At 44.2% G+C, this 14557-nt stretch overlaps 1 protein-coding gene across 2 annotated transcripts in view; it reads right to left on the bottom strand.

The window, feature by feature from the left end:
* The window catches only part of POLR3E (RNA polymerase III subunit E), a 232323-nt gene that overhangs the window by 86195 nt on the left and 131571 nt on the right, over positions 1-14557 (bottom strand). For both annotated transcript variants that reach the window (XM_085629041.1, XM_085629040.1), the window contains exons 11-13: positions 8489-8533; positions 8295-8386; positions 18-138 (exon numbers count right to left, since the gene is read on the bottom strand). In XM_085629041.1, the coding sequence (XP_085485167.1) occupies positions 18-138; positions 8295-8386; positions 8489-8533 (258 nt within the window). The remainder of the gene's footprint in view (positions 1-17; positions 139-8294; positions 8387-8488; positions 8534-14557) is intronic.

Genomic DNA, 14557 nt, shown 5'->3' on the forward strand with positions numbered 1-14557 from the left:
AAGGATGCTGGACCTACCTCTTCACAACCCAGTTTCCCTGGACTAACATCGCCACCTGCTGTATACAACGGAGAACTGCAGTCGAGTCTGTTCCAGTGGCCATGAGACCCATGAGGTTGGCAAATGGCATGACTTTCACTGAGGAGAAAACACATAAATAACGTTAGCAGCCATTGGGTTGAAGTCGGGTAAGTGAAAACATCAGACAGTGCTCGAATAGCGAAAACTCAGATATTTTTTGTGCTATAAAGACAACCTTTATAACGACTCTAAATTACCTAGCACAGAGCTGCGGCTAAGGGAGATTAATTACCCTTCAGTTAATCGTATTAACTACTGGTACTGTATAAAAAGTCTACTTGTTTTTTTTTGTTTGTTTTTTTAAAGGAAAATGGTGGAAGATAATTACACCCGCCAATTTCAATGCTCAGTACAAAGAAAGGGGTCACGCGCCTACACGGCTCCATATTTGTGCCCCTGAAAAGGTACAGAAACTCGAGCCGTGTGTGAAATTCTTGGCTTCACCGAGAGAAAAGCCACAATGGAGACAGAGTTGCTGCACACGGGACCTGCTGGCTGAACCTCAGCGGATTCAGTGTCTCGGGGTTCAGTCATGCGACAACAGCCCAGACTGTAACAGGAGTAGCACAAATCTACGGATGTGGAAAATACTCCGAAACCTGATGCTAAATACACCTCTTCAAAGCACTATATAAATATCTGGGACAAGGAGCTATATTTTCCCACAGAGACTACTGTCGAGGGGGGGATATGGGAGAGCAACAGAAATGAAAAAGGTGCAAAAATAGAGGTAAATTCGCACATAAAAAAAAAAATAATAATAATAATAATAATAAAAAATCCCAATGACGTTTTTTCTAAAATCCTCCACCCCCCCAAACGTAGTGAAGTGAGCGTGTAACCGGTGAACATGACTGGAGTAGGATTGAAAGGGTTTAATTTTAATAAAATAATAGAACGAGAGCACAGGCTCTACGTTTCTTTAAGTGGTTTGCTGCCGGCACTGCCAAACAAGAGGGCTGCCTGTTTTCTCATTTTGACAATGGCGGCTACACCGCTAAGGTGGAGGAGCGCCGCCCCACTGCTTTTTTGCAGTGACACAAAGGGACAAGAAAATGATAACTCACGTTATTTTATTTTCTCCTACTTCCTCCTGCTTTGCGTTAGGGGGCGGGGGGAGGGGGAGGAGTGGCACCCCCCTAAAGTATGCATCGACTGCTTGGCCAGACCTCTCGAGCCGCCCAAAACAGTCTTGCGCACTCTGCATGTTCTCCATGCATGCTGCATTACAGCCTACATGGAGAACATGCCCAGGCCCCAGTCAGTGTCTGAGCGCCGAAACACGGTGCTCAGACCAATCACAACGCTGGGTGTGCTTCCAGAAGGCCGAGTGAGGGAGGAATATGGACATGAGGAAGGTACGTTTTTTATTTTTATTATTCTCGTTTCCTCCTGCCCTTCTCGCGACCTTCCCCCCCTTCCCCCTACCTCTGATCAGTGCGGCCGCCGCTGTGTTTTGATTCCACCTCATGCCTCTCTGTCCCACCACCCTACACTTATGTTTCTTAAGCTCGGCCCTGCAGTTTCTTTTTCATCCCTGCCCTTTTCCCTTGTGACTGTTTCCCCCTCTTTCTCTAACCCCTTTTTTCTCCCCTGCCTGCCTTTATCTCTTTTGCTCTCGGTCAGTCTGATGCAAAGTCCCAGCCTTCAAAATAGACATCCTGTGCAACCCGCCTGCAAACACTGGAACAAATTAAGTACTGTTTGACGAGGCTTCACCATCCTCACCTGCAGAAAAAGTTTGGAAAAATGGCAAGAAACTATTCATTGTACAGCACAAAATTTCAAAGTACACTGGTTAAAATGCCACATTGTGCATAAAGTCCTGAAGGGAAAATACAAAAATTGTTGAAAATTCTGGCTCGGTTAATGGTACCCAAGAGAAATATTTCTCAAATGCAGCGGATTTGGAATGCGCTTAAGTAACTTTTGTGCCCAGTACAGAGGGGCACCATTTCTGCCACAGAATTAGTGTCCACTTGAAGGTGTGCTCTCCAGCGTAAAAAGTGCATTTATCAATAAATCAAACCGGATTTATAAAGCACTGCTATTCACCCGCGACGATGTCCAGGCACTGAGATCCAAGCTACTTGGGTGGAAACAGTTGAACAACCAGGTCTCAATTCCCTTTCTGAATTCCTGAAGGGAGGGTGAGGTCTGTAGGTGGGAGGTCATTCCAGGACTTCACAGCGAGGTAGGAGAAGGAGCGTCCTCCACTATTGCTACGGCAGATGCGGGGGTCTGAGTGAGGGAGGTGAGGGTAAGGAGAAAACAGTAAAATGCCCTTTCATGCCCCAAAGTCAATTAATAGCCCTTCTTCCTTTAGGTCACGTTAATAAAATACAGAGTGGACTCCTTTGCCAGGGGGCTTCCATCGTGGGTTAAGGTAGACATATAAAGTAGGCGCCACCAGTGACTTGCGGACGCTGTACATGGAATCTTTGATGGTGCAAATCATTTTATGCTGATAAGTGCGCACCTGCCCAGAGTACTGCACCAATAAGCTAGAGCTCTACTTAATAGACTAACTTCTTGGGGGTGACCAGTGTTGCTCATGGTGAAGAGGGGTGTATTTCGTGCAGGGATGATGGACTATGCACACGGGCCAATATGGGCACCAGGACAGTTGCTCAGGGTGTTAAGAGAGTCCAGACAAGCTGAGACCTCAGAGTAGAATACATTGTGGGACGGGTACAGCCACAACGTCATGTAGGAAAAGCACAGATTACTACGCCTTTAATAAAAAGTCACCCCAGTTTGTGAAGCCAAAGAAAAAAAATAAGTTATTTGATCACACAGCTCAACAAATAATAAAAAACAATGTGCACCCTCCTCTGCCTGTTCCCAAATGGTCCTGAAGATCAAGCATTACTTCTATGTCTGTTCCCAAATGGACCTGCAGATCAAGCATTACTTCTTTGCCTGTTCCCAAATGGTCCTGAAGATCAAGCATTACTTCTATGCCCGTTTCCAAATGGTCCTGAAGATCAAGCATTACTTCTATGCCTGTTCCAAATGGTCCTGAAGATCAAGCATTACTTCTATGTCTGTTCCCAAATGGTCCTGAAGATCAATCATTACTTCTCTGCCTGTTCCCAAATAGACCTGCAGATCAAGCATTACTTCTTTGCCTGTTCCCAAATGGTCCTGAAGATCAAGCATTACTTCTATGCCTGTTCCCAAGTGGTCCTGAAGATCAAGCATTACTTCTATGCCTGTTCCAAATGGTCCTGAAGATCAAGCATTACTTCTATGCCTGTTCCCAAATGGTACTGTATATCAAGCATTCATTCTATGCCTATTCCCAAATGGTCCAGCAGATAAACATGACTGCTACGCCCATTTCCACATAAGTAAAGCGCTAATGATATGCTCACTTCCACATTGCCATTTATGTACAGCACTTCTACTGCTAGGATCATGTTCTCAATTGTCCTGTTTCTAAAGCATTTTGCTGTTACCGCAATATTTTATAGGTAAAGAAATACTGCTATATCAGTTTCCACATCGTACTTTATGCAGAATATTACTGCTACTGAACCGGTTTACATTCGGTACTATCGTTATGCCAATTTCTATACCCGCCTGAACGTAAAACCAGTTGCTATGCCACTTTCCATGCTGTCCTGTATATTAAGTTCTCCTGATGCTTGCTCAGAGCAGCACCAGAGCCTAGCAGCGAGGCTTGAAGTAGGAGTGGAAACTAAGCGGCAGGTCTTTCTACAGACAGCAGCTTCCACACATGCAGAGAAGAAGCCTCATCCTGATGCTGCCTGCTACCCAACAGGAAGCTTGGAAGCCAATGAGCATGTCACATGAACACCAAGCCAGCGCCATTTCACATCCACAGCACTACATGACACGACTCTGGATTGAACATAAGACTGAACTGAACTCTCAAGTAGTAAAGATTTTGTCTTGACAGTGAGCCATGGTCATAACTATCATTGAATCAATCAGTAGATTTGTAAAGCACTATTTGTCACCCGTGAAGGTATCCAGACGCTGGCAGGGTCCCGTTGATTGGTCAGGTCTTCAGGGACTATCTGAACTCTGGAAAATATGGGGAGGTCCGTAAATGAAAGGGTAGCTCATTCCAGGTCTTCACTGCTAAGTAGTAGAAGGAGCGACCGTAGCATCTGCTATGTATAAAAGCAGAATGGCATTCTTCGACATATAGTGCGTTTTTCCTAGTACCGAAATGTATTTTGGCCTTCACCTGAGCACACATTAGTTATCGTATCAATAACCTTTCTATTGAGATGGCTGCTAGAAGATGTTCCTTATAACATACTTAACTTGCTCACCCAACAATAGGGTTTTGACCTGGACAATCCATAGGTGTTCTACTTCATGATCCAAATTAAACGTTTTGTTTGAAAAGAGATGGCGGGCCTTCACTCGGGGAATATTCCAATGTGGCCATGGTATCGAATTTTATGACCTTTGCTTTGCATTGTTATGCTGCAATCAACTTTAAATGTAGGCAAAACAAAAGATTGTGAAGGAATACAAGGAAAACCTTATGAGTCAGTGAACCTTTCACATTCACAATAACCTGGGTGATGTCCTAGTGTAAAATAAATGAAAATGGATTTGTCAAATACGAACATTGATCACGAAGGGCAGACCAGGTTGTTGCTTTCACAGAACAAGCTCATAGAATTACTAAAGGTTTGCTGTTCATATGACCAGAAATGACCTATGCAGCCGACCACAGGTGAAATCTCACGAATGGTGTATATGAAGGTCTTAATTAAACTTAAGTATTTCATTTATGAAGTGAAGATGAAATCCACTATCTTGATGAGATTGAAATCATTAAAATGAGCAGACAGGTCAAGCAAGATAAATGTGGCGAGGAGGCCTCTAATTAGGAGTTATCCAAGTTTAGCCACACCTGATGAAGAGCAGGGTTAGTTCCATGATGTGGCTGAAACATGGCAGGTATATGGGAGTAGCTGGGAATCAAGCCGATCATGTCACTGCCCAATTGCTACCGTTCATTCATTTACTACTCATTGATACTCCTACAAAGGGCAAATAAATGGATCAATATAGTCTAGCTTTGCTTTCCTTATTAATGATGCAGTTTTTGGTCTTTTTAACTTCTGATGGGACACAGATTATTTCCACAAGTGTTGTGAATAATTAGTTTGATCTGAAGAGCAGGAACTGTTGTACGTAAACAAGTGAAACTGCATCGACAGGGCAGTCTGGGAAGATTTAAAGTTTGAAGAAGTCCTGATAATTTTCTGACATTAATGAGGAAAATATGAGGGAATATGTTCTTTTTTGAGTCGGTGAGGTGAAGGGAAACAGTTTTACAAAATAAATATAAAACAACGCATTCTGTGCAACAGGCTTGTTAGCTACCTTCAAGTTATTCCTCATGATTGATCATTTATTTTTGTTGCTTATTGTTTGAGTAACAACAACAAAAGAGACCTGCACTCAGGCCTGGTACCGGATATCTTACACCGCAACACGATTCCAATAAATTGTTAAATGTCAAAAAGTAGATTCATCCCCTTACCATCTAGAGTTAGACAGCTTCTTTTTTAGAACAAAGTTCTAACATCAGGGCCACTGGTAAAGAACAGCATTTACTCTCAAAGCTGAGAACTGCTGCCACTTGCGTAAAGGTGGTTTGTCTCTTGAGGATGTGGTTCAGTGCCCAGAGGACCCTCTCTTACTTTAGCTACAAGTGGCTCCGCTAGAGACATTGTACTGCTCCCATGCACGCGTAACAACAGAAAATAGCCAATCATATACAGAGAGACCAAAAAGCTTTGCCGAAGTTTTAAAATAAATTTATCAGAGAGCAAAATAATCCTAAGGGTGAACATCACTGAATCGAGAACACTCCATGAACTATGGGAGTCAGAAACAACAGATGTGCAGGCTGCAGTGCTGAATAATTATATAAGACAAGCATTTACAATGCAATGGTCTCGGCATTGTTAAAGTTAGAGCTGTTGGCATTGCTCATGACATTCTTGTATGTTTTTGTTTTTAAAACATTTAAAGAAACAGCATTGTTATTTACAATGTCAATAGCTTAATCACTCTCCAATGCGAGACCTATTGCATTTGCACCCACACACAGAGCCACAGAGTGTTTCCCACTTTCTCATTAATACTTTGAGCAAGACAATATAGAGGCATTTCATTAAATGTTGGAGGTTTAAAATCAAAATATACCAGAATTTTGGGCAGTGGGGCAAAGTGGTAGGTGGTGGGCCAGGCCGCTGGGTGGGGGGGCTCCATGTGCTTTGCAGGGGGGGCCCCTCAAGTTTCTTTACCCCACTGGCAATTGGTAGAAACAATGGAAAATAGAGCTGAGCGGCAATAAACTGGTGATGTACAGATGCCATGCGGCACTGGAGCGGATGCAGGCGGAAGGGCCTCTGTGTCACAGGTCGCGCACCGCCGCTCAGGGCGTGGCGCGCGCACCGGGCCGGAATGTCTAAGGATGGGTGACACAGGCACCTTAGAAGCCCCGTTTTCATTAAATACGGACAGTAGTGTTCTATGGACAGGGCAAACATGTATTACGTTTTGACAGGGCAGTCCGGGTGCTGCCAAGCATCTGTAACAGGGAAAATGAATATTATTCACAAAGGGCTCACAAGCGACGTCCTCGCTCTGTATATAAATCCGTAGTGTGACTCGGCCCTCCAGGCCTGCACTACAATCAATGTTTCAACGAGGTGTTCCGAAGTTCTAAATACTGTCTGTCGATGCCTCCTGCAGGAGCCTCCTTTTGTATCCCTCCCCTGAAACTCGGCGTAGCTTTCATTTGTGCAGCAGGTGCGGTGGCACCGGGGCACAGAGGCCTGAGGGCCTACTGAACCCTGGTTACGGCTGTATTTTGTAATTCAAGCAGCAGTAAAGGGTCCCCTTTCCTGCTTTGCGGTGAGTAGGGCCCATGACACAGTGGTTATGCTGAGTATACCCACAGAATTACCCTCAGATGTTCGAGGACAGGGCGGTTTACTATTCTAGCTCCAATGTTTGAGGGAAAGTCTTTTTTTGACCTTCGCCATATTTTCAGTAAATAGAATAAAAATGCCTGCCTGTGCGTACATATGACGTGTTCGCTTGCACGCCCGTGGGCCATTGGCAGACTGGTGCTCCGATGAATGAAGCACCCGGCCCTCTGCTGCCTCCGATAGTAATCTGTATTATAAGTGTCCAAGCTGGTATTTTAGGCAAGCACTCCAGGCCCTGCCTTGTCGGACTATTCTAGGATTATTTCCCGGCTGAGGGCTTTATTAACCGTTAACATCACTCTACCCAGGAGTGAGGGACATGCCACAGATGGTGTGAATCCTTGCTCGCCAAATGATAGCTTGACAGAGACATGGGGGCGCAGCCCTTTTCCTGAACTTTTGGGGTCTCTCGATCTCCTTTGAAACGAATGAACTGTGCCCCAGCAGTGAATAGTCCCGCAGTGAGGTCGAGGAGGTAAACTAACGAGAGGGGGTGTGAGCGACACATTCCAAGAGCTGTCGCAGAACTGACCGTCAAGATGATTTACACACCAAACCGAATCCCTCCAGGCACATCCACGCCGAGCAGTCCGATGCCGCTTTTTAGATAGCGCAGAACATGCAAATTGACACGCCGAGCCAACAGCAGGGGGAGAGGACGCCAGGAACACCACCGCCTTTCTCCGAGGCACAGCGAAAATGCCTCGGAGAAAGGGAGCCTCATTTTCGGATCTGGGGGCGTGTTTTGCTGTTGTCTCCTCCCTGAGACTTCTCGCAAAAAACACGCCCCCCGATCCGAAAAAGACGGGGCTTCAACGGAGTGACTGGACCTCTTCTCCAGTGGCTGGCCAGCATTTAAGAGGCCAGCCAATGGAGAACAGGAGCGAAGAGGGGCGGGTGCAAGCCCCTCTTCTCAATGACATTAAATCTCCGGACTTCCGGTCTGCCGACCGGATGGTCCCGAGACCTAAAAAATGGGGTGTAAAGGTTGGAATGCAGAGACTCCTGCAGATGGTTAAGAGATGTGCAGCGGAGGCATCATAGATATACCTTCGCTCTTGAGCTGTTAAAAGCTGCTCACACAGTTTTGTGGTGATCTCAATGTTCAAATTAGCTGGTAATAGAAGGGTAGGACGAAACAATATAGGTGAACTGAGATTAGAACTTCTAAAATAGAAAGTGTTCTTCGTTAAATAATCAATTATAAAAAAGGCATACCATTTTTTATCAGGATCTTGATCTGATCCGCTAGTGGTAAGGTCCTCAGCTGTGCCATTGAAAGTACATTGCTTGGTGCCATGGGTTTCTCACTTCATCACAGAAAAAAAAACACAGAACAAATTTCAGGAAACTGACAGTACCAGTGGCATAACCAGACCAGAATACAATTTCCATGTAGTTACAAAACTTACAACTCTTCCTCTGCGTTTGGTGGCATCAGCATTGTCAAGTACTCACTGCGGAGAATAAAATAAGTCCTTTAGCGGTACAACTGCAAGTGATAAATCCAATAATTGCTAAAACATTACAACACACTGACGAAACCAGAAACTGTAATCGTTAAAGACATTCAACACAATAAATATTTTAACACTCATTCCTGCTTCATATTTTAAAATCAACCAAACTGTAAAATAACACTAACAAGCATTGGCATAGCCAATAGGTCTCGCTTTTGGGACCTATAAGTATTTAGTTATGCAGCACAATATCTTTGATGCAACAACATCAACTGTTGCATGGCTAAACACTTATAAGGTCCCAAAAGTGAGACCTATTGGCTATGCCAATGCTGGTTTTGTTAATCGCTGGCTTAAGAAATGACAGTCCGCATATGCATAATGTACATCCCACTTGCTCTATAACAGAATGTTAGTAAACATCGAACATCCCGTCTGGCTCTGTTACTGGGACAGATAGATATTCAAGAAAAGAAATCAGTAGTGTGCCTGTAATGGTACAAGATGTGGAACAAAATGACATTCTGAACTAGCGACTTTACGGCAAGCTACAACAGAAAAAGTCATACAGAAAGCAAAGCGGTTGCAATATCCTCACTAACGGCTGGTAAAAATGAGCTGTTACTCTAACATAAATGATACGGCGAATTTGCAACAAAAAAGAACTTCCATTAGAGTTCCACGTATGCTGGTCCGTACCTGAATACTGCTCCTGGTCGCCATGCTGAAGTAGTTAGCTTGGGGTTGCCTCGGAAACCAAGAGACGGGCGAGTGACAGCCGGCGAGCCTGCCATTGGGCAATGGAAGTCACATGACGACAGAGGAAGGCCAGTTATTTTTCGTTTTTTGCTTTTAATGGAAATGCGGCTTCTGGGTCTAGGAAATAAGCATTGGCCGCGCGGCCGTAAAAGTAACGCCGCGCAGCCGTGAAAGTCATCGCGATCACGGTGAAAGCGAAAGTGATCGAGATGACGCGCTCTGTGCTCGCAAAAATGAAATAAAAAACAAAAATAACCGCGAGTGGTGACACGAGTGGTGCGCACGACGGGAAAAAGTGCTGTGCACGTCGTGCGCGTAATAGCAAGCTGGTGGCCGGCAAGGTAGCACTTTTGAAGCAGCTACTAAATGTCTCGCCGGAGCAGCGCATGCGCTGGCTCAGGTGAGACCTAAAAATTAACCAATTACGTTTTCAGGCGTTAATAAACAGGTTCCGAATACTTTACCTTGAAAAAGACCTCGATAAAAGTTTTTATTTCATCTCACAAACATCATTATCCTTTGCCATTTAGCCTTTCTTTTCTCAAAAACATTTCCTACTTGATGTGCCTTTGTACAAAGAATAGTCAGAGGACATGAAGGACTCCTGTGCCCCAGACCCCACTGCCTCGTTGCACTTTTTGCCACTCAACATGGCAGACTGCTTAATTAGATCTGTTTATGCAGCAAATGCAATGGTGGATGAAAGCTGGCATGAAAGGGGCTGAAGGACTGATGTTACTACAGCGGCAAAGATTTGCAGAAGCAATGAGAGTTTGAGCCACCGGATTAGAAGACATGTTGACTAGCTTGTCATCCAAGTATGGATGGTTTATAAATCTCAGATAACGTCCCTGGGAATCAATAAATATCATAACCTTGGTGAATGCCAATGGGTGGAGAAGGACTTCACTAGAGGGCACTGATCTAGAGAAGAACTGTCCCTTCTGCCAGAACCACCCGTTTGTCTGCTTTGGGACCTAGAAAAGGCGAAGGAAGGTAGTGACAAACCCTGTCGAACAACTTGAAGGATCAGTGGATCTCAAGCAATTATTCTACAGTCCAATATATCTTCTGAAAAATGTATAAGCTTCCAAAACACTGATGCAGGTTTAGGAGATCCCAACAGTGTACACAATGTATTTCATTAATCCTGCTCATCTTATACATCAATATACAAACAGATGGGGATTATAAAGAGCAACAGAAAGGGAACTCTTACAATGCCCTCCCTCACAGCAGCCAGTGCTGCTCTACTTACAGCACACGGAGGTGAGAGCGTTCCAAAAATTACACAAATATTGTGTTTAAGGTATAGGACTCTCACTCTTACTTACTGATGGGTGCAGCGCGCGCGTTACAGAAAGATTCGCTCTCGGTCCTTAATAAGGAAAGACTAACTGACGCTCTAGGGTGGCAATTGCAGCAAGGCTCTTGGTTTCACTAGATCACAATAACGTGTTTCTGCACAGCAAACTGAGAAAGGACTTGTCCCAAAATGAGTGGGAGTGGAGACTACCACCACCTTGCTTGAAAGGTATATTTAAGTAGAACGTTACTGAAAAGATTTTTGAAGAAGGTTTTTCCCTTAGGAGGTTTAGCTATAAAATCTAATTAAGGCAGGAGCACCTGAGAGAGGTTTTGACGTACCGACAGATGACAGCACAACATTTCTTTCAAATATGTATGCAGTCTCTGAGCTCAAATATTGCTTTGACTTTAGAACAATGGTAACGCTAAGAGGTCAGGCTCTCATTTAGAGCCCTCAGTAAAACATAAAAAAATAGCCTGACGCAGAGTAAAATCAAATATCCAAGATTGCCTTCTAAGATTTAATACATTTCATGTTCTGACTCAGAGTCCATGCGAGATGGTAAAAATTGTCTCAAATGCACCGTCATACAAGCACTCCACAGGAAGCAGAATAACTCCAAACAGCCAGCAGCGACAGGCGAGAGTAACACTCTTCTGAGTGGGGCCAAAGCTCACTTTATGTACATTTTAAAGAATTAGGGCTGTCAAGCTGGACCTGAAAATGGACTCTGGGTCTACAAGAGAATGGGTAGCACGAGGAAGCCTTTTCCTAGCAAAATCTAATGTAGTAGACAATCCACCGTCCTAGATTGTTTAAACCACAGCTGCCCATAAACCTGGCCTCCAAAAGTAATGAACTGCTTTATGTAGGTCTGATTTTCTTTCTTGTTATCCTAGCAGTGTCAGTTCAGCACCTTTTGCCTGTCCTTCAGTAGATGGGAGTAATCCCTTTTTAGGAGGACCAGAAAGAACTGTGGCAATAAAACCGACTGGTTCACCGACCTCTGCAACACTTGGCCGCTCCCAAGCTGGGTAGAGCTGTGTATGTAGCAGTAACATGCACCAAGTATCTATGCTCCAATATTTCCATCCAACTGGCTAAGTATATACTTATGCAGCCGAGTCATCACACAGTGAGAAGACCTTCCCCATGTTGTGGTTTTAAAAAAGACACAGTACTGCCCATTTGCACTTCCCTTGTCCTGACCCTATTTTGACCACTGACCAATACAATGAAGGATATTAAGCCCCCAGTTTGGTGACTATAGAACTCTAGGGTTTGTATGGCGACAGTGGTAGGAGGGTTAGTGGCAGTTGTTATTTTACACTTGTAGAAATGCACTGCAGCATTCTGCACCCTTTGCAGCCAACATATAGGGGAGGCTGGAAGGCCTGCATATGGCAGGTCACAATAATCTAGGTATCCGTTGATCATAGTAACTACAATAGCTCTCTGCTCCAGTGATAACTGGAAAAGGATAAGTGAGTTTGTGGATACAACAGAAACACTTGCTGGAGGTGGGCTTGGCTGCACCATGATGGATGTTATTTTCTGCAGAAGCTCTGGCCTCTCCAAGGCCAAATCAGTGTCTAAACAAGGTCACTGGCAGCATAAGATGCTAGAGATGAAACATGAAGGAGTGTAGCAATAGTGGTGAGCAAGGGACAGCGGAAACATACTACAGAAGGTGGAAGATAAGAATGGAGTCAGCAGAGGTGTGCTGTGATAGCAGCTGAACATGCTTTTGTCATAGTTGAAGCCATGCAAAGATGATACTAGACCAGCACAAAGAAGCAGGCTGGTTAGACAAGCCAGTGTACACCATAGAAGCAGCGAAGCAACCATTTAAGTTAGTAATCTCTGATAACGGATGGCTCGTGGCAAGGTGCAAAGCTTCTCTGTCCACTGAGCTAGGAGCGCCACATCCATCCCCTCCATAAAACAGATGTGAGGTCTAGCACGGTGCTAGAGACGAAACAGGGCCACTATGTTAAGCTGGGTGCTCTTTGTCCACTAACAGAGAACAGGGATATACTGGACACAACATCAGACAAACCTATGGGTTCAGAAATGGGGTAAAACCTGCAACTCAGATTGAACTCGTAGCGCAGTGTCATACCCCCGCCCCATACTTCTGCCAAAAGGCAACTTTTGCACTTTGTGTAGGAAAGATAAGGAATAAGGCCCCTGATTTCTTCAATCTCTACAGTTATGGACATGAAGCCAGACATTCTTTTGCTGGTACACATTAGAACAACAATGCAGGCTCCGTTAATGCGCGCTGAAGCAAGGAAAAGATCAAGACTGAAGCTGTTCATTGGCAGCATACCATATTTAACAGTAAGACTGGGCAACTAAACCGGGTCACTGATAAGCCTGTGTGGAATGGAAACAAAGCAGCGACTCCATCACAGTTGTGACAACAGTACCGATCACGTCTCGTGGAGAAGAATAAACTAGCCTTCAATGTCTGCATCTGTTGCTACTCAATTAACCCATCTCAATGGAGAAAGCTTAGAGGCAGTAGCTGGAAAAACTATGCTGAGATAATCTGCCACCAAACCTACTGATATGGCAGAAGTCATCCAGAAGAGACTGATGAGGAAACCTACTTCAATCAAGTCGGAAATAGGGCCAGTCACAGACAGTACTGCGGAAACTGCAGTAGTGGTGAAATGCATTTGATCGGAGACAGCAACTTTCTAAACCAGACTCGACAATATGGAAAGGAGAGATGAAGCAACAGAAAGGCATTTGGTCCTTATGAGCAGAGGTGCTGAATAAACGGTTTAAAAGACACAGAAGCAGCTAGTGGTTTTGGAAGGCCTCAACATAAGGACAAAGTACTATTTACAGGAGTGCCTCCATTTTGCACAGAATGCTTCCAGACACACTGCAGCACTTATTATCTCTACCCTTGGAGTTCACACTGGCACATAGGATAAGATCATATTGCTCCCCCAGAGCAAAACTCTCCCAGATTGAGAATAGCATACTTTGAGTGCCACCAACTGACATATCAAGTCTTAATCCTGGTGAGAAAGAACAATTGCCTCTTTATATATTAAAAATCACAAAATCTTTATTGCAGGGTTTTCCCCAAGAGACTAGTTTGGAGCGGAGGTAATTGTTGGCTCTTTGTCCACAACTCAAGAAAAGACATCTTTGGTATGGAGAGTAGCTAGAACCAGCCCCAATGCTAATAAAAATGGATGGCAGAAACAAAGACTTTTATCAACCTTAAGTTCTAGAGAAGTTCTTGGAAACTCTACAGGACCCAAAAATGAACATATCACATTAAGATAACCCACATCAAGTCAGGCTATGAAGTGCAGTGTGACCATAGCAAAGTTCTAGAGAATGAGGAAGACAGAACAGAATGGCTGGAATCTGTCATGATATTCTACGTTGATAAAAAGAGAAGAAACCCCTAGTGGCGGAGGTCGAAGACAAATCAACACTTCCAAAGACTTAAGTTGTATTGTATGGTTTCCTTCTACATAGCTTTTATGGAGCACATTTCGCTCTTATATCCGATGTTGACGACTGCAAGTCATAATCTTTAGCACGAATACCTGATTTGAATGGCCGAATCACTAGATTACTTTAGTATGTTAAGATAGTGACGCGTTATAGTGAGATTGAAAGAGACTCAATACTGTTTTTCCTTCAAGCAAAGCACATGCCATTGCAGCAGCATTGTAAGGATAATGAAAGGTGGCAATGCCTGCATTCATTTAATATGTATCCAATACCCATGACACATCGACCACCATGCACAGGCACCAAAAAGAAAAGCAGTACAAATGTCTATTTAGTCACATGGTGAGACAGCATCTTCGGCTGGCTGTAGGGCTGGGGTAGAATCAGTTACATTGTACTGTTTGGACCCAGTGAATTTTATGGTAAATCAGTTCTTCTGGAGATGCAGTTGGTCACATACTCCGCTG

Source organism: Triturus cristatus, chromosome 10 (assembly GCF_964204655.1).
Source record: "Triturus cristatus chromosome 10, aTriCri1.1, whole genome shotgun sequence".
Lineage (NCBI taxonomy): Eukaryota > Metazoa > Chordata > Amphibia > Caudata > Salamandridae > Triturus > Triturus cristatus.